Raw genomic sequence first — 19,874 nt, 5'->3', positions numbered from 1 at the left:
CGGAGAATGAGCTTGCTCATGCTCTGGCCCGTGAAAAAATACCACCGGGCCCTCCGACTGCCTGGCCAGCCCATTATAATCCCAAGGCAGACCGCGCTACACACCGACAGGACCGCCGCGAACACCTTCGCAATTTGCGGCACATGCGACGAACCCTTCCGTCACCCTCCCATTTCCTTTGCCGTGCTGACGCCTCTCTAATTCGACAGGCACAGACTAACTCCCTTCCCTGCGAACTGTATTCCCACTATATCCTTCATAAACCTGGCAAACCCGCCTGTCTCGTGTGCGGAGAGCATCCCTCCAACATTCATACATATTGGTTATGCCCCCGCGCAACTAACTCTCCCACCATACCTTCCTCGCATACCTTGCCTCCCCCCTTTCACCTCACGTGGGCCCGATGGACCGCTCCACCAACCTCTCTGCAGCCCACCCTCTGGCCGCTCCTCGCCGCCCACATCCGACGCATCCAAGGGACACGTGGCCCTACTCTGCCACCGCCGATAAATAGCGCCCACCAAACGGGCAACTAAGAAGGCTCGGACTTGAGCTGAAAAATAAAAGTTATCTCTCTCTCTCGAAAAAACAACTAGATGCACTAACCCGACTTGAGAATTCTGTTGCCTCCTTCCATCAGCAGCTAGCTGATATGGACTGTATAATCAAAAAGCTAGAACAGAAAATTGATGACCTGGACAACCACAGTAGACGATCAAACCTTATCCTATATGGCTTACCTGAAAATGATGAAGAAACTAATAACTCTCTTGAAAGCACTGTCAACAAAGAAATAATTCAAGACACCCTAGAGCTAGATCCGGTTGCTATCGAACGAATACATCGTTCAGGTAGACCAGCACCCGATAAAACACGACCGGTCATTTTTAAACTCCTTAACAAGACAAAGATCCGAAATTCTAAAAAACTGTCGCAAGCTGAAGGAAACGGACTACTCGATTGGCGAAGACTTTTCACCAAAAATTCAAGAGCTGCGCAAGAAGTTGTGGGAAAAATCTAAGCCACACCGTGACAAACGTGAGAAGGTTTCGATGGCATATGATAAACTTTACATCAAGAGCCGCATATTTGTATGGGATGACGAAAGAAACGACATAGTTCCATTAGAAAAAAAACGACGATCTAAACCGGCCGCCGTCGCAGAACGCCCGACGCAGGGGGCAATCAAGAACTTAACAATACTAAACATAAATGCCCGAAGTATCCTAAACGAAGCTCATCACTTTGAGAATTTGCTACTAGAGCACGATCCCCATATAGTAGGCATCACCGAAACGTGGCTGACGACAAACATCTCGAATGATGAAATCGCCCCTCCGAACTATTCCGTAATACGTAAAGATCGTCAGACACGTGGCGGAGGCGTCGCATTATTAATAAAGCAACAATTTACCTTTGCCATACTGCCAGATAGAGAAGGAGCCGAGGCCATATTTTGTAAGCTGGAAGCCAATGGCGCGCATATTGTCGTAGGTTGTGTTTATCGTAGCCCTTCTTCAGGGCGCGAGTGCATAACAATCATTCAAGAGTTCATGCAACGTCACATTCGCAGTCCCAATACTCGAGTCATACTCATGGGTGATTTCAATCTACCAAAGATGGATTGGACTAATATGCATCTTTCATCCCCTGCAACCTATAAGATCGTCGATTTAATGTTGAACTTTAACCTTCGCCAAATTTTATCACGTACAACACGCACGCAAGATACAAAGGGAACAATACTTGATCTTATATTTCTCAGCGATACATTTCCGCTGGACCAGTCACACACTGAGATCATCAAATGAATGTCTGACCATGATATTCCTATATGCGTACTACCCCTGGGAATCACTATCACACCTCGAACCGAATTAACAACGGTGCGTAATTTTGAAAAACCTGACAATGCTAGCATTCTCACCTACCTCGAACATGAATTTCGCTCTTTTTCCGCGCTTTCATACAATACTGATACAGATATTAATGCTCTCTGGCTTATGTTCAAGAGCACTGTAGGTCACTGTATAACTCATTTCGTGCCACTGTTAACAAAACGCCCTCGAACGAAAAATCCTTGGATTACACGTGAGGTTATTCATGCAAAACGACGAGTTAAACGGCTCAGGCAGCACAAGAAATCCAAAGGAGTTACCGCACTTGAAACAAGTAGACTGGCGCATGCTATTTCAGACTTTAAACAAAAAGCAAAAAAGGCGAAACAACAGTACTTTCGGTTACACTTCCTAATTTCCTCACGAATAATCCGCGACGGTTCTGGAAACATTTTAGCACCAACAAAAATAATACCTCTCATTTGCCAGTTGAAGAAAAGATTAAAAAAGCAAACGCTTATAATGATTATTTTCGTTCAGTTTTTACAGTAGATAACTGTGTAATACCGAAAACAAAAATATGGAGTGGTTCGGAAATTGGTCCCCTTAACATTACCGACTCTGGTGTTCTTAATCATCTGCTCGGTCTGGACAGTAAAAAAGCAAGTGGCCCAGATGAAATTCCAGACGCTTTTCTAAAAGGATATGCTGCACCCAGCAGCAGTTACCTAAGTCTAATCTATCGTAAATCTCTTGCCACCTCCAGACTACCAGAGGACTGGAAAATCGCCAAGGTATTCCCGATCCATAAATCAGGCAATACTTCTTCGGTTTCTAACTTCAGGCCTATACTACTCACTAGTACCGCATGTGAACTACTAGAACATATAATATCAAAGCATCTAACAGAGTTTCTAGAGCACAACAACTTATTATCGCCTCATCAGCATCGATTTCGCCGCGGCTTATCAACAGTTACTCAATTAACTGAAGTTGTGCATGACCTAGCTTTAGGTATTGACAATAACAGCCAAACTGACATTATATTACTCGACTTTGCTAAAGCCTTCGACTGCGTATGCCATTCCAAACTAATCGTAAAACTATGGGGTTACATCGGTGACGGGGAACTTTTGGCTTGGATTGAAGATTTCTTGCAGCAGCGTTCCCAACTCGTTTTGTATCACAACATTCAATCTGAAACGGTACCAGTTACGTCCGGAGTTCCTCAAGGCTCTGTCCTTGGGCCACTGTTGTTTCTTATATTTATTAACGACATTACCACCGACATCACCTGTAACATCAAACTCTTCGCAGACGATTGCATAATTTACAGAGAAATCACAAGCCATCAAGATCATGCCATACTTAACAGATCACTGCAAACTTTCGGACTGGTGTAATGAGTTGCAAATGTCAATTAACAAGGTGAAATCTGTGGCAATTGCAGTAACTAGAAAAAAAACATCAAATTTCTTCTATAACATCAATGGTACACCACTGGCCTTCGTCAACGAACACAAATATTTAGGAGTTACATTAACTAACGATCTTAGATGGGGCAAACACATCGGCAATATCACTTCAACTGCATTACGAAAGCTGTTTTTTCTAAAAGGTGTCTTCGTCTTGCGCCAACAGAGACTAAACTTTTAGGTTATAAAACGTCTGTCAGACCTGTTCTAGAATATGCTAACACTGTTTGGTTTCCTCAATCTGTAACCAATATTTCATTACTTGAAAAAATTCAACGTAAAGCAGTCAGATTTATTCACAACAAGTACAAAAAAACTGACTCACCAGCACAACTAGCCGTAATCTCCGGGCTCGAAACACTATCGAGTAGGGCAAAGCGCGCGCGACTAAAATTCCTTTATCAGCTTCTTAACAACACTTTAAGATCGATTCATCAAAGTACTTTTCACTGTCACAAAAACGTGCATTAAGAAACAAATTTGAGCAACACTTGTTGCTGGGCTAGTAGGTAATACATACTTCTGAAGGAACCAGCGCACAAAACACAAGGGACAAGAAAGAGGCGGAACACGACGTACAGGAGCGCTGAACTTACAACTTTATTTCGGAAGTACAGATGCAACGTATATATATATAGCCATGTCAGGGGGGCGTGCCACACAAGGAAAGAAAGAACAAGTGGAATCTACAAGGTCATAAAGAGACAAGCGACACAAGCAAACCACAGATCTTAACTAATATAACAAGTGAAGGTGAGAAGTTTCAATGGAGGCAAGAAAAACAGCAGGGAAAAAAAAAACAAGGAAAAACAGCAGACCTCGTGAAGATGAAACTTGATACTGATAATAAAAACAGATAAAAACAAAAAGGTAAAAACCAATAAATGCGATAAAGTTAACAGGGCAATGAAAAGAAAAAGATAAAATGCCAACAAGTAACACGGCAAAAATACTAAGAGCTAAAATTAAGAAAACACCGCGGAAAAACTAACAGCTAAAAGGTAAAACCCACAGAAACATAAGGTTAAGTCTTGTGTATCAAATAGCGGAATAAAGTTGGCGGGAAAAAAGACGGATGCATAAGGAAGGAAGTTAAAATGTTAGTGCCTCGAATTTTTTGCCAGATAGGCGAGTTTTTTCCCAGATAGCGACACTGAAGGCTGACTAATGCACTGTTCTTTTAACGCAGCTATTGTGATTGCCTCAACTATTTCACGGGGCCTCGTGTTTCTGATTGTGGCCATTACCCGAGTTTTTTCAAAGTGTGGCACACATCCTGTTTCTACATCTTTGCAGTCCCGACAATGGATACCAATGTGACGGCACTTTTGGACATTTGCGTTGTAATCATGTTCTTTTAGTCTTTCATTTAAACAACGCCCTGTCTGTCCAATATACTGCTTTCCACCGGACAGAGGGATGGAATAGACAACTGAATCGGTACATTGCACAAAATTCTTCTGGTGCCTGACATTGCATATACTCTCTTTTTTACGAGTTCCATTGACCTTTCTGCAAAGCTGGGAAAGTCGTTTTGGGGCACTAAAGACGACTTCAACTCCAACACGTTTCCCAATTTTCTTCATGTTGTGCGAAATGCGATGCAAGTAGGCAATAACGGAGACTTTCTTTCTATTGGCATTGCCAGTCGTGGCAGTCGAATCGGGTCGTTTTGATTTTTTAAGCATTGCTTCAGCGACTGAGGCTAAAAGCTTAGTGGGGTAGCCAGCATTTTGTAATCTAATTGTTTGCGCTAAAAAACTGGTCTCAATTTGGTGTTCACACGATTTTACCAGCGCATCTCTAAAGATTCCTTGAGTCACATTCCTTTTAACCAACTTAGAGTGGGCTGAGTCAAAAGGAAGTACCGGCTTCTGGCCACTTGGCTCATAAGACCAGCTTAGCTGATCACACTTGAAATGAAGGCCCAATTCTAAAAATCTCAAGGACCCATTATTCGGAAGTTCATGTGTAAGGGTTAAAGGAGATAAGCATTCTAAGAAAATGGCCAATGTTTTCGAGACATCAACTTGGAAGGTATCCTGATTGCAATCGAGAAAAACGAGAAAGTCGTCTACAAAACGAAAAATCTTTGTTGCTTTTGTACCCTCCAACCGACTGTTCACGTTTTTATCAAGTTTGGCTAAATACAGGTCGCCCAATAATGACGGAACTAATACAGATTCCTTTCTTCTGAAGAAAAACCTTGTCCTCCCATTCTGCAAACGTTGATTTCAGATAGGCTGCTAGAAGTTCCAGAAAACCGCTTACTGCAATACCACATTCATTTTGAAAGGAAACCAGAACAAACTTGTCAATACAGTCGTTAACGCATTCCAGCAGGTCGTCATGTGGGATAGAATAAAATAAATCCTTTACATCAACAGAAAACCCTAAAAGTGGTTTGTTGTGCCTGGCCTTTAAAAATTCATCCACTTCTGCGTACTTAACAACGAAAGGATCATCAAGACCCAGTTTTTTTAGATGAAGCTGCAGAAAGCTGCCAACATATTTTTGCCAGGTGCCCGTTTCAGAAACAATGACTCTTAAAGGGCAGCCAGGCTTGTGCGTCTTGGCCGTAAAGAACATATTTAAGGAAAGTTTTTTTGCTGCCGTTTACAGCATTTGTAAGCTTTAGCAAATTTAAGCTTTTGCATAGTTTCTTCACTTCTTTCTTTGCTTTAGAAATTGAGGTTGCGCGATGTCGCGATGTCCACTTGTTCTTTCTTTCCTTGTGTGGCACGCCCCCCTGACATGGCTAATTATATATACGTTGCATCTGTACTTCCGAAATAAAGTTGTAAGTTCAGCGCTCCTGTCCATCGTGTTCCGCCTCTTACTTGTCCGTTGTGTTTTGTGCGCTTGATCCTTTAGAAGTATGTACCACCAACTAGCCCAACAACAAGTGTTGCTCAAATTTATTTCTTGTACAATGGGCTCTTTTTCATCGTTTGCTGTTAGCCAGTCTCAAGCTGTGGCCCTGTCAGCGGCTGCCACATGCAGGGCAAGAACCTTTGGTTTTTGCATTCGACACAAGTTCCTGCCACCTGAAATCCTAGGTCTATTCTGGTGGCATCGCCCCTGCTCCCAACCACGGTATTCGGCTTTGTAAGTTGCTCAGGTCTGAGTGGCAGCACCAAGCACGTCTTCACAAGGACTTTCTGCGTCTTCTTCTTATCCCGTCTTCGTCTTCACAAGGCCCAGGTGACCGCTGGCATCACTACTCTTGCATCATCAACAGAACTACAGAATTATTGTGGCAGCAGGTTTTGCCCCATCTTCGAGCACAAGTACCTAAGATGAAATCAGCCTCCAGGAATCCAGTGCATCTTGCTGAAGGTGTTTCTCTAGCAGACGATGTTCGCCGCTTACTGAGCAAAGGGCCGATGTTCGCCATCGAACGAAGGTTATCCGCCCCCGATTTGCTTGCCGCCGTCAGGAGTGTTTCTCGGCTTGCGCCAGAAGCGGACGCCCAGCGGTGCATTTCTGAAGGCTTTGACATGCTGGCAAGGTGTGAAGGTAAAGGCACTACGCTTCCTCTGCAAAGAACTATAGCTGTTTTGAAAGAAAAGCGCCTAGTGTTACTGGCTGCTGACAAGGAGGGCGGTTTCTGTGTTCTACCTAGACAGGTCTACCATTGTAAAGCCTCTGAAGCAATCCAAGCCTCTTTCGATCGACATCGCGCAACCTCAATTTCTAAAGCAAAGAAAGAAGTGAAGAAACTATGCAAAAGCTTAAATTTGCTAAAACATACAAATGCTGTAAACGGCAGCAAAAAACTTTCCTTAAATATGTTCTTTACGGCCAAGACGCACAAGCCTGGCTGCCCCTTAGGAGTCATTGTTTCTGATACGGGCATCTGGCAAAAATGTGTTGGCAGCTTTCTGCGGCTTCATCTAAAAAAACTGACTCTTGATGATCCTTTCGTTGTTAAGCACGCAGGAGAAGTGGTTGAGTTTTTAAAGACCCAGCACAACAAACCACTTTTAGGGTTTTCTGTTGATGTAAAGGATTTATTTTATTCTATCCCACATGACGACCTGCTGGTATGCGTTAACGACTGTATTGACAAGTTTGGTCCGGTTTACTTTCAAAATGAATGTGGTATTGCAGTAAGCGGTTTTCTGGAACTTCTAGCAGCCTATCTGAAATCAACGTTTGCAGAATGGGATGACAAGGTTTTTCTTCAGAAGAAAGGAATCTGTATTGGTTCCGTCATTGCCCCTTTGTTGAGCGACCTGTATTTAGCCAAACTTGATAAAAACGTGAACAGTCGGTTGGAGGGTACAAAGGCAACAAAGATATTTCAAGTAAAACTCTAGTTTGGGCGAGTTGGTTCATGATGAAATAAAAACTGGTATGGCGCAAGAAACGGGGACACAGAAGGCACACAAAACACAGGACTGACGCCTGGCGTCAGTCCTGGCGTCAGTCCTGTGTTTTGTGTGCCTTCTGTGTCCCCGTTTCTTGCGCCATACCAGTTTTTATTTCAAAGATATTTCGTTTTTTAGACGACTTTCTCGTTTTTCTCGATTGCAATCAGGATACCTTCCAAGTTGATGTCTAGAAAACATTGGCCATTTTCTTAGAATGCTTATCTCCTTTAACCCTTACACATGAACTTCCGAATAATGGGTCCTTGAGATTTTTAGAATTGGGCCTTCATTTCAAGTGTGGTCACCTATGCTGGTCTTATGAGCCAAGGGGACAGAATCCGGTACTTCCTTTTGACTCAGCTCACTCTAAGTTGGTTAAAAGGAACGTGGCTCAAGGAATCTTTAGAGATGCGCTGGTAAAATCGTGTGAACACCAAATTGAGACCAGTTTTTTAGCGCAAACAATTAGATTAGAACATGCTGGCTACCCCACTAAGCTTTTAGCCTCAGTCGCTGAAGCAATGCTTAAAAAATCAAAACGACCCGATTCGACTGCCACGACTTGCAACGCCAATAGAAAGAAAGTGTCCGTTGTGCCCTACTTGCATCGCATTTCGCGCAACATGAAGAAAATTGGGAAACGTGTTGGAGTTGAAGTCGTCTTTAGTGCCCCAAAACGACTTTCCCAGCTTTGCAGAAAGGTCAATGGAACTCGTAAAAAAGAGAGTATATGCAATGTCAGGCACCAGAAGAATTTTGTGCAATGTACCGATTCAGTTGTCTATTCCATCCCTCTGTCCTGTGGAAAGCAGTATATTGGACAGACAGGGCGTTGTTTAAATGAAAGACTAAAAGAACATGATTACAACGCAAATGTCCAAAAGTGCCGTCACACTGGTATCTATTGTCGGGACTGCAAAGATGTAGAAACAGGATGTGTGCCACACTTTGAAAAAACTCGGGTAATGGCCACAATCAGAAACACGAGGCCCCGTGAAATAGTTGAGGCAATCACAATAGCTGCGTTAAAAGAACAGTGCATTAGCCAGCCTTCAGTGTCGCTATCTGAGAAAGAACTCCCTATCTGGCAAAAAATTCGAGGCACTAACATTTTAACTTCCCACCTTATGCATCCGTCTTTTTTCCCGCCAACTTTATTCCGCTATTTGATACACAAGACTTAACATTATGTTTCTGTGGGTTTTACCTTTTAGCTGTTAGTTTTTCCGCGGTGTTTTCTCAAATTTAGCTGTTAGTATTTTTGCCGTGTTACTTGTTGGCATTTTATCTTTTTCTTTTCCATTGCCCTGTTAACTTTATCGCTTTTATTGGTTTTTACCTTTTTGTTTTTATCTGTTTTTATTATCAGTATCAAGTTCCATCTTCACGAGGTCTGGCGTTTTTCCTTGTTTTTTTTCCCTGTTGTTTTTCTTGCCTCCATTGAAACTTCTCACCTTCACTTGTTATATTAGTTAAGATCTTTCGTTTGCTTGTGTCGCTTGTCTCTTCATGACCTTGTAGATTCCACTTGTTCTTTCTTTCATTGTGTGGCACGCCCCCCTGACATGGCTATATATATATATACGTTGCATCTGTACTTCCGAAATAAAGTTGTAAGTTCAGTACTCCTGTCAGTCGTGTTCCGCCTCTTTATTGTCCGTTGTGTTTTGTGCGCTGGTTCCTTCACAAGAAAAATTAAGAAACCAGCACGCGTATACGCTAACCGAGTATCCTTATCACAGTAACATTTTCGAAGATTCTTTCTTCCCACTAGCAACAAGAGAATGGAACCGTCTAGGCGCATCTGTAACTAACGCTGATTCATTTTCAATTTTTCTTTCTGAACTAGAAGGCACGTTTTAAAACTACAGTTGTGGTTCGAAAGCTTTTTTCAACTTAAAGGAGTATACGATGTGTTATGCCCATGTTTATATTATGTTTATGTTTCTGAACTAGCACGCTTTTTTCTTTGGATTGCTTGTGGAAATCTGTCAAACTTCTTTTCAGTTTTTCTGAGCTATGTATTGTCTAGATTATTGTTGTCCTTTGCACAGCCTCTTTTTTAAATGTTTATATTTTACCCTGTATTATACATGTAATGCCCACCTGCTAAGGTCTCAGCCAGAGACTGGCAGTATTTCAAATAAATAAATTGTAAGGCTAAAGAAGATGCGTCTGATGGTTTTGCAAAGACGAAGACGAAGTGACAGTGCTCTCGAGAGTCTTTGACCAGCGCTACGCTTGTGTGCTTTTCGCCGACCTGATCCCGGACTGCTGCCGTTGCCATTCCCGTCGCCCCAGTACCTCGTACTAAACCCCCCGTTACATTTGGTGGAGGAGTCGGGGTAAAAACATCGGGCTGGAGCTCCGTAGTCGTGCTCTCCCGACGCGCAAGATGCCTGAGGACGTCCAACACCAGGCCGTACAAGTGGGCCAGGCTGTCATCTGTGCGGGCTCCCTTCGTCAACGGGACCCGACCATTTTCAGCGGCACCGACGAGAACGATGTTGAAGATTGGCTCACATCGTACGAGCGGGTGAGCGTATACAACAAATGGGACGATGTGACGAAGCTAAACAACGTCATCTTTTACCTCGCCGGTGTGGCTAACCTCTGGTATCGCAACCATGAGGCAGATATTCAAACCTGGTCCACCTTTAAGACTAAATTTTCCGAAGTATTTGGTCGGCCGGCTGTCAGGCAACTCCGAGCCGAACAGCGATTGCGCGAACGATCTCAGCAGGCTAGTGAAAGCTTCACTAGCTACATTGAGGATGTCGTCGACTTGTGCAAGCGGGTCAACGCTCGTATGTCGGAAGCCGACAAGATCCAACACATCTTGAAAGGCATCGATGACGACGCTTTTCAGATGCTTCTAGCGCGCGACTTGCGTACCGTTGCTGAAGTTGTCACGCTGTGTCAAAGCTTTGAGCAGTTGCGCAAGCAGAGGATTCTGACACGCCAGCGGCCACAGCAGGTTGAGTCGCTTGCTGGGCTCACGCCTGCTCCTGACCCATCGCTGCTACAGCAGATTAAAGACTTCGTGCGGGAAGAAGTGGCACGTCAACTTTCCTTTCTGCCGAGCGCTCACGACCGACCATCATATCTGGCTCCAGCCCTCCGACATACAATTCAAGAACAAATTGCTGAGGCTCTTCCACCGGCCCATCCGTCACCACCTGTCACAGTTCCGCTGACATACGCTGACGTTGTCGCCAGACCACAACCTGTGGCGGCTCCGCTCACATATGCCGAAGCCGTCGCAAGACCGCCTCCTGTCGCGGCTCCAGTGACGTATGCCGATGTCGTCGCAAGACCGCAGCCGCAAATCTATAATGTGCCTCCGGCGCATTTGCGAGGGCCAGTGGCTTACCGTCGACCTACTCCAAGGGTCAGCGATTATTGGCGCACAACGGACAATCGGCCGATTTGCTTCTTTTGTGGTCTCCCAGGTCATGTATCTCGGCATTGCCGCCGTCGTCTCCCGGACGCGGAAATTCCTCCCCAAGCTCCTGGGTACTGGCCTCCACCGAGTCAGTACTCTGTGCCAGCTGCGCCGCCGCAAAGTCGTACTTTCTCGCCGGACCGTTCTACCCTCTCCAGCCGCCGGCCCTCTTCTCCACGACGCCGGTCTATCTCGCCTATGCGACGTCGCCCCACCGCTAAACAGGAGGAAAACTAGGCGCCGCAGTTCCTGAGGCGAGAACTGCGTCCACAACGAACTTCGAAAGGCCTCATCCGTCAGCCGCTAACCTCATTGAAATTTCCGTCGACGGCGTTTCTGTCATGGCGCTTGTCGACACTGGTGCTGCGGTTTCCGTCATGGACGCAAAGCTGTGTAGTTCTTTAAGAAAAGTAAGGACGCCAATTGCTGGACTCTCACTGCGCACTGCCAGCGCTCAGAACATCCAGCCGTCAGCAGCGTGTACCGCTCGCGTTGTCATCCAGGGGACCATCTATGCCGTCGAATTCGTCGTATTGCCCTGCTGTTCTCATGCTGTTATCCTGGGCTGGGATTTCCTATCGCGCCATGCTGCTATCATCGATTGTGCTCGAGCTGAAATCGAGTTCTCTCACCTGCCCGAAGCTGTCTTGGACACTGCCCCCCCTTCTGGTGCCTGTGTTAAGGCCCTCGTTGCCGAAGACATTGACCTGCCTCCCTGCTCTTCTGTCCTCGTACCCCTTTCTTGCGGCCCTCTTCGCGACGACACTGTCCTCTTCACTCCGTCCTCTATCTTTCTGCACCGCAAGTGCCTGCCTCTGCCATACGCCGTACTGACTATATCCGCTGGCCTCTCCGTACTGTTCGTGTCTAACCCATTCTCGTTCCCCAACGCCTTGCGCCTAGGTGAATGTCTCGGCACTGTACAGCCATTCGCGTCTCTGCTCATCCGCGAAGAGGCGGACGACGCGCCGCACCTCTCCATAGCCGCACTCAGCCCACCTACTGCTGCGCCCGATCCCTCCTCAACCGAAGCATTCCTTCGCTCCATCGACGACAACCTTCCAGCGCCGCAAAGGGCACAGCTTCTCACTTTACTTGATCAGTTTCGCTCCTCATTTGACTCACATCAAAGTTCCTTGGGCCAAACTTCCACTGTCACCCATGCCATCGACACAGGTGACCACGCACCGCTGCGACAACGTCCCTATCGTGTGTCTGTCGCCGAGCGCCAAGTTATTGAAGACCAAGTCGACAAGATGCTCCAGAGCGGCGTCATTCAGCCCTCAAGCAGCCCATGGGCGTCGCCTGTGGTACTCGTCAAAAAGAAGGATGGCTCCATACGCTTCTGTGTAGATTATCGCCGCCTTAATAAGATTACGCGCAAAGATGTCTATCCCCTCCCGCGCATAGACGACGCTCTGGACTGTTTGCAAGGGGCCGAACTCTTTTCCTCCCTCGATTTGCGTTCCGGGTACTGGCAAGTTCCTATGAAAGAAGCCGATCGCCCCAAAACCGCCTTTGTGACACCGGATGGCTTGTATGAATTTACGGTGATGCCCTTCGGGCTTTGTAACGCCCCCGCGACTTTTGAGAGGATGATGGACATCATTTTGCGCGGACTTAAGTGGAAGACATGCCTTTGCTACCTCGACGACATTGTGGTCTTTTCCCCGGACTTTGACACCCACCTCTCCCGTTTGAAGCACGTCTTGACCTGCCTCTCTGACGCCGGCCTGCAGCTGAACTTAAAAAAATGCCGTTTTGCCGCCCGTCAATTAACCATCTTAGGTCATGTTGTCTCTAAGCAGGGTGTCAGTCCCGACCCAACGAAACTTCGTGCTGTGGTTGACTTTCCCAAACCCACCTCCATCAAAGACCTGCGCAGCTTCCTGGGTTTGTGCTCGTATTTCCGCCGATTTATTCGCAACTTTGCGTCCATTGCTGCGCCTTTGACTCAACTGCTGTCTGGAAGTGCGGATCTATCACTGTGGTCTCCAGCGTGCGACGACGCATACAACACCTTGCGCCGTCTCCTCACGGCGCCGCCCATTCTGCGCCATTTCGACTCGGCCGCTCCTACCGAAGTTCACACGGACGCCAGCGGTGTTGGCCTCGGCGCTGTCCTCGCCCAACGAAAACCTGGCTTTGACGGATACGTCGTTGCTTATGCTAGCCGCACACTCACACCAGCAGAACGCAATTACTCCGTAACTGAAAAGGAGTGTTTGGCGATTGTATGGGCCCTCGCGAAGTTTCGACCGTACATCTATGGGCGCCCTTTTGACGTTGTGACCGACCACAATGCGCTCTGTTGGCTTTGCAACCTGAAAGACCCCTCCGGCCGCCTCGCTAGATGGGCCCTTCGCTTGCAAGAATATGATATCCGCGTCGTGTATCGCACCGGCCGCAAGCATCAAGACGCCGATGCACTGTCACGCTGCCCCCTTCCAGCCGAGATCGCCAGCCTTTCCACCTTTTCCACCTCCGGCGCTTCTCTGCCCTTGCTTCGTCTCAGCGACATGCCTTCAGCGCAACGCATGGATCCGTGGATCGCTTCCCTACTCGACTTTCTCGCCAACCCGACGGCTGCTTCCCCGTCACGTGCGCTCCGCCGCCAAGCTGCCCATTTTGCGATTTGACAACCTACTTTATCGCCGTAACTACAGCTCCGAAGGTCGCAAGTGGCTGCTCGTTATTCCACGCCACTTACGCTCGGAGATATGCGCATATTTCCATGCTGCCCCCCACAGTGGTCACGCGGGCGTTTTCAAGACCTATACCCGCATACGGCTGCGCTACTACTGGCGCGGAATGTACACCTTCATCATGAAGTACGTACGCTCATGCATTCCCTGCCAACGTCGCAAGACACCTCCCCATCGTTTTGCTGCTGAGCTGCAGCCGTTACCATGCCCTCCACGCCCATTCGACCGCGTTGGCATTGATTTATACGGTCCGCTTCCCTACACTGCAGCCGGCAACCGTTGGGCTATTGTAGCGGTGGATCACCTTACACGATATGCCGAAACTGCTGCCCTTCCGGCTGCCACTGCGACGGACGTTGCCTCCTTCATTTTGCACCGATTCATCCTTCGTCACGGTGCACCTCGTGAACTGCTCAGTGACCGAGGCCGCGTGTTCTTATCTGAGGTGGTGAAGGCGCTTCTCAAAGAGTGCAACACGATTCACCGAACTACCACCGCCTATCATCCGCAGACCAATGGCCTCACTGAACGATTTAACCGAACCCTCGGAGACATGCTCTCCAAGTACGTCGCTTCTGATCACACGAATTGGGATCTAGTTCTTCCGTACGTTACTTATGCTTACAATACCGCTACGCAGTCCACCACCGGCTTCTCTCCTTTCTTCCTACTTTACGGCCGCCAACCCTCTGCTACTATCGACACAATTCTCCCTTACCACCCTGATGAATCTGAATATCGGCCTGTTTCCCAAGCCGCGCAACACGCCGAAGCCTGCCGCCAAATCGCCCGCTCACTCACGACTGACACCCAGTATCGCCAGCGCTCTCGCATCGACCAAGACCAAACCTCACCGAACTATTCTTCTGGAGCACTTGTGTGGCTCTGGATCCCTTCAGGCACTCCCGGTCTCTCCTCAAAATTTCTGGCAAAGTACCATGGTCCCTACCGTGTACTGGAGCGCACCTCTCCGGTTAATTATGTCGTGGAACCCCTCACGCCGTCTCCTGATCTCCGCCGCCGAGGACGGGAGACCGTTCATGTCCAGCGCCTCAAGCCCTACTACGACCCCGCCGTCTTGCCATCATCCTAAGTCGCCAGGATGGCTCCTCTTGTCCCCGGGGCGATTGTAAGGCTAAAGAAGATGCGTCTGATGGTTTTGCAAAGACGAAGACGAAGTGACAGTGCTCTCGAGAGTCTTTGACCAGCGCTACGCTTGTGTGCTTTTCGCCGACCTGATCCCGGACTGCTGCCGTTGCCATTCCCGTCGCCCCAGTACTTCGTACTAAACCCCCCGTTACAAAATAAATAAATGTGCTAAAGGTGTGTGCTACAGCCTGTATCAAGGAACCACGCCAGGCTTTTTGATTTGGCTTCCCCTGTCATTTTGATAGAAATAAGCAACAAACCAAAACAAAACCCTACTAGAGCTACGGCTCTAAAATTATACTGCGTGAACTATTGGCTACTTGGGATCAAGCACAAACCACAGGGTAGCTTGTGACAGTCACCGTTTATCGATAGATAATTTGCTATCGGAAACTACATGGATTGCCCGGTTTCAGCGAAAAACTGCAGTCGTCCGCGCCCAGAATTATTGTCGAGGCGAGGGGAGCAGCAGATTTGACGGGCTGGCCATCTGGAGTATTGCGAGATCTACCCCAGCGCCAAGAAGGAGCATTGCCTCGCCTCTCGCCATATGACGCAGTGTTGTGAACGTGAATTTCCAACACCGGAACGCTCCCAAGGATGGCGTCCAGGCCTGCGTCTCAACGAGTCTGCGGGTCGTCTTCGTGGAGAGTGTTGCGCGTTCGGCCGGTCAGCTGCCGAGACGCTCCCCAAGGACGGCGTCCAGGCCTGCGTCTCTCCGAGCCCGCGCTTCGTCTTCGTGGAGAGTGTTCGGCGTTCGGCCGGTCAGCTGCCGAGACGCTCCCCAAGGACGGCGCCCAGGCCTGCGTCTCTCCGAGCCCGCGCTTCGTCTTCGTGGAGAGTGTTCCGCGTTCGGCCGGTCAGCTGCCGAGACGCTCCCCAAGGACGGCGCCCAGGCCTGCGTCTCTCCGAGCCCGCGCTTCGTCTTCGTGGAGAGTGTTCCGCGTTCGGCCGGTCAGCTGCCGAGACGCTCCCCAAGGACGGCGCCCAGGCCTGCGTCTCTCCGAGCCCGCGCTTCGTCTTCGTGGAGAGTGTTCCGCGTTCGGCCGGTCAGCTGCCGAGACGCTCCCCAAGGACGGCGTCCAGGCCTGCGTCTCTCCGAGCCCGCGCTTCGTCTTCGTGGAGAGTGTTCCGCGTTCGGCCGGTCAGCTGCCGAGACGCTCCCCAAGGACGGCGTCCAGGCCTGCGTCTCTCCGAGCCCGCGCTTCGTCTTCGTGGAGAGTGTTCCGCGTTCGGCCGGTCAGCTGCCGAGACGCTCCCCAAGGACGGCGCCCAGGCCTGCGTCTCTCCGAGCCCGCGCTTCGTCTTCGTGGAGAGTGTTCCGCGTTCGGCCGGTCAGCTGCCGAGACGCTCCCCAAGGACGGCGCCCAGGCCTGCGTCTCTCCGAGCCCGCGCTTCGTCTTCGTGGAGAGTGTTCCGCGTTCGGCCGGTCAGCTGCCGAGACGCTCCCCAAGGACGGCGTCCAGGCCTGCGTCTCAACGAGTCTGCGCGTCGTCTTCGTGGAGAGTGTTCCGCGTTCGGCCGGTCAGCTGCCGAGACGCTCCCCAAGGACGGCGCCCAGGCCTGCGTCTCTCCGAGCCCGCGTGTCGTCATCGTGGAGCGCGTTGTGCGTTCGGGCCGGACAGCTACCGGAACGCTACCGGGGTTGATGTTCAAGCCTTGCAGGCCAATCTGCCACCAGGACGCTCCTGATTGGACGAAAAGGGGCGGGAGTCTGTGCCGACTCTATTTAAGGGCTCCCGTCTCCTTTGTCATTTTCCTGTTGTGTTACATCGTGGCATGTATCGTGCTTCTCTTTGCTTGTAAATATGTGAATACATTTATCTTTTTTCACGGTGCTTCAAATCAGTTCCCCGTCTCATCAGTGCTCCGGCCGGTCGGCGGCAGCGGACCCGCGTCCCGACGACAACTGAGAACCCGCGTCTCAACAACTGGATGGCAGCGCTGGGATCGAAGTCAGCTCATCGCATCGCCTAGCAGCACTAGCAGTTGCAAGAGCTCCCACGTCGCTGGACCCCATGATCGCGGCTCTGTGAGTGTCCGACCTTTCTTCCCTGAGGTATTTTGCCAGGCTTTTGAATTTAGCGTCAATGCTGGCAGGCTTTCTTTGGCAGTGTTGTGAGTACTGATTGTTGTACGCCTTGCTAAGAAGAGATAGGGGATCGTTCGAGTGTCTGAGCGCATCATGGAACTGAAATCTTTGCAAAAGCCGGATCTAATTTTGATCAGCAAAGAATTAGGGGTTGAACTTGGGAGGGCCGTGCGGAAACCGCAAATCATAGAGGGAATAATATCTTGCGGAGCGTACGATGAAGAGCTTATCAAGACATGGGAATTGATTAAGGAAATAAAAGGGGCTGAAGCGGAATGGAAAGCGGCCGAAAGGGAAAGGAAAGCGGCTGAGAAGGAACAGCGTGAGCTGGAACAGAAGCAACGCGATCGCGAGCTTGAGCTTCGGCAGAAGGAGCTCGAGCTAGCACGCCTATAGCAGGAAATTGATCAAAGGAAACTGGACGCGGAGTCGAAGAGAGCCGAAGCCGGCGTCGCTCAGCCACCATCCTCCAGCTCAGGAGGGAGGCAAACAATTAAAATGAAATATTTCATGCAACGCTTCCAGCTAGGCGAGGACATCGGTATTTTTTTTTGGTGAACTTCGAAAGGACATACCAAAAAAACAATCTTGGGAAAGATGGGTGGCCACAGCTACTATTGAGCCTGTTGCCGTGTGAGGTAGCGGACGCGATCGGGAGACTGAGTGCGGAAGAATCGGAGCACTATGAGACCATGAAGGCAAGCCTCCTGAAGAAGTACCGCCTGTCTGCCGAGGCTTTTCGCCAGCGTTTCAGAAAAGCCACTAAGTCGAAAGAAGAATCTTACCTCGAGTTTGGTTAGAACTTGAAAACAAACTTAGTGCAGTGGTTAAAGAGCGCAGGCGTTCACGCGGACGCAAGGAAGATCGTGGAATGCATGTGTCTAGAGCAGTTTTATGACACAAATCTGGATCAAATGCGTTGGTGGACTCTCGACAGGGCCGAGGTAAACACTGTTGAGAAGGCTGCTGAACTCGCGGAAGAGTATGCGTCACGCCGCGTATTGCTTGAAAGTCGTGGTACAAGCAACAGGTACAAGCAACGGTACAAGTGGTACAAGCAAGGGTACCCCGCTAGGCATAGAGCAGAAGACACAGGAGTGAAGCCGGTTTTTAAGAATGCCGGAGCAGTAAAAGGGGTAGACCGTCCAAAAGGAGAGGTGGACGCTGAAGTCCGAAGCGATGGAAGCGGGCAGCGCTCCCATCTGTGTGTCAGCGACCAGCCTAGGAATCCCGCTTGGTCAGCTGGGGACACAACCGTTGCTCAGGGAAGTAACGGCAGGGAAGGGTTAAGCCCAGAAGCAGATGCTGCTTTTATAAGTGAGCCAGTTGTTATCTTTCAGGAAGAGAGAAGTGAGCTCACAGGCCAGCGCAGTGAAGGAATCAAAGGAGACCCTTCTTCGATGCGGCTGGTGAGGAATAGTAGCCAATTATTGGAGGCTCTAGTGACCGTGAGTCACCTGAGTGCGTCGCTGAAACCCCAGGCCAGAACGCAACATTAGCCAAAGTGTGTGGTTCAGATAGAGTTGTGGGCCAGGTAGTTAGTTTCATGGGGTCGGCTAGCAATCCTCAAGAGAGCAGGTTGCTAGACTCAGCGGAAAGTAAAGTACAGTCGGAACAATTTGACGTTACGACGTGCACTGACTCATCAAAAGCGCGAGCCGCTAGTTCAAGTTCAAATGTGAAAGGCGGCTCGGTGCTGAGTCAAAAAGCAGATGTGAAGGGTGAGGGCACCACGAGAAAGGGAGGTGTGCAAGAAAGAACAGCTAGGTCAGTTTCCGGAAGGCGGCTGCGCGCAAGGAGAGCCAAGTCAAGGGGTAGTCCACAGAGAAACGACAAAGGACGGTCCAAAAACGTCATAAGGGTGAAAGCAGGTCCACAATGTAATCGTGCAAGACTTTCACCACGGCACTCCAGATGCGATAGGCACCGCACGCAGGCCAAACTGACTAGACAGGTTCAAAGAAAGCGAAAGCCGCCTGCCCCATTGTGGCGACACTGCAGAAGTTTTTGCACGAGGAGTGAAACGCGCAGTGGGTCACAAAGAAACGCGCACTGCTACCGCGTGGAAGAATCCTGGCAAAAAAAGGAAATGAAGGGTGTTCAGGTACTGAGAAAGGAAGGCACCCAGGGATTTTTTTCATATTCGATCGTCCTCTCCCTCTCGCATTCAACTTTTCATGTGCTGCTCAGGCGTTGGAGACGCGCGGCCGAGGGCGGAACGAATCATTGTCGCGTGGCGTCTGGAGCTCGCAAGGGTCAGCGCCCACTTAAGACCTTCGGCTTTTGTCGTGTACCGCCTGCTAAAGCTCCTGTCGGTCTGCGACCGCGCAGGCCGCGGCTGAAGAGTGTCACGCTGCAAAAAAGAAATGGGCTGTTGCTTTATCGCTATCAGGACAAGCATAGGTATCGCGATAGAAAGCCCCGAGCTAAGATAGCTCTATTTAGTAGACGCAAAATCAAAAGGCCGGATAGGTGCGAACCTCACACCGAGCGAAAAGGAAGGACTATTATGGTACATTCCAGCGGCTAAAAAGACACGGGCGAAGGTAGACGAGACAGGACGAACGCCGGACTTCAACTGAGGTTTATTTCACAAACAGCGATAATATACAAAAGGGGGCGCAAGGAAAAGTAATCCGTGACAAGATTAACCCATAATCAAAAAATCAAAAAAGTGCAGAAGGCTCCTTTGCCATGCCACTCATGTTTTCCACATCGGCGCACCTACTATCTATCGCCTACCTGGCTGAATCCACCCGTTTGCCTTCAGGTAATCTATTTCTTTTTTGTTTAG

At 49.1% G+C, this 19,874-nt stretch overlaps 2 protein-coding genes across 2 annotated transcripts in view; one reads left to right on the top strand and one right to left on the bottom strand.

Moving 5' to 3' along the window:
- LOC149327750 (calcium-activated chloride channel regulator 1-like) overlaps positions 1 to 19,874 on the bottom strand; it is an 884,343-nt gene that overhangs the window by 751,819 nt on the left and 112,650 nt on the right. The gene's annotated exons all lie outside the window — the stretch shown is intronic.
- On the top strand, positions 10,085 to 12,446 carry LOC149327753 (uncharacterized). The gene has a single exon (XM_089563484.1). It carries the CDS (start codon positions 10,085 to 10,087, stop codon positions 11,369 to 11,371), a length of 1,287 nt encoding a protein of 428 aa, XP_089419610.1. The 3' UTR covers positions 11,372 to 12,446.

Source organism: Amblyomma mixtum, chromosome 10 (assembly GCF_055824585.1).
Source record: "Amblyomma mixtum isolate Tamu chromosome 10, ASM5582458v1, whole genome shotgun sequence".
In the NCBI taxonomy this organism is placed as follows: Eukaryota; Metazoa; Arthropoda; class Arachnida; order Ixodida; family Ixodidae; genus Amblyomma; species Amblyomma mixtum.
The sequence above is the reverse complement of the archived record's forward strand: the minus strand, read 5'-3'. Positions and strand labels throughout refer to the sequence as shown.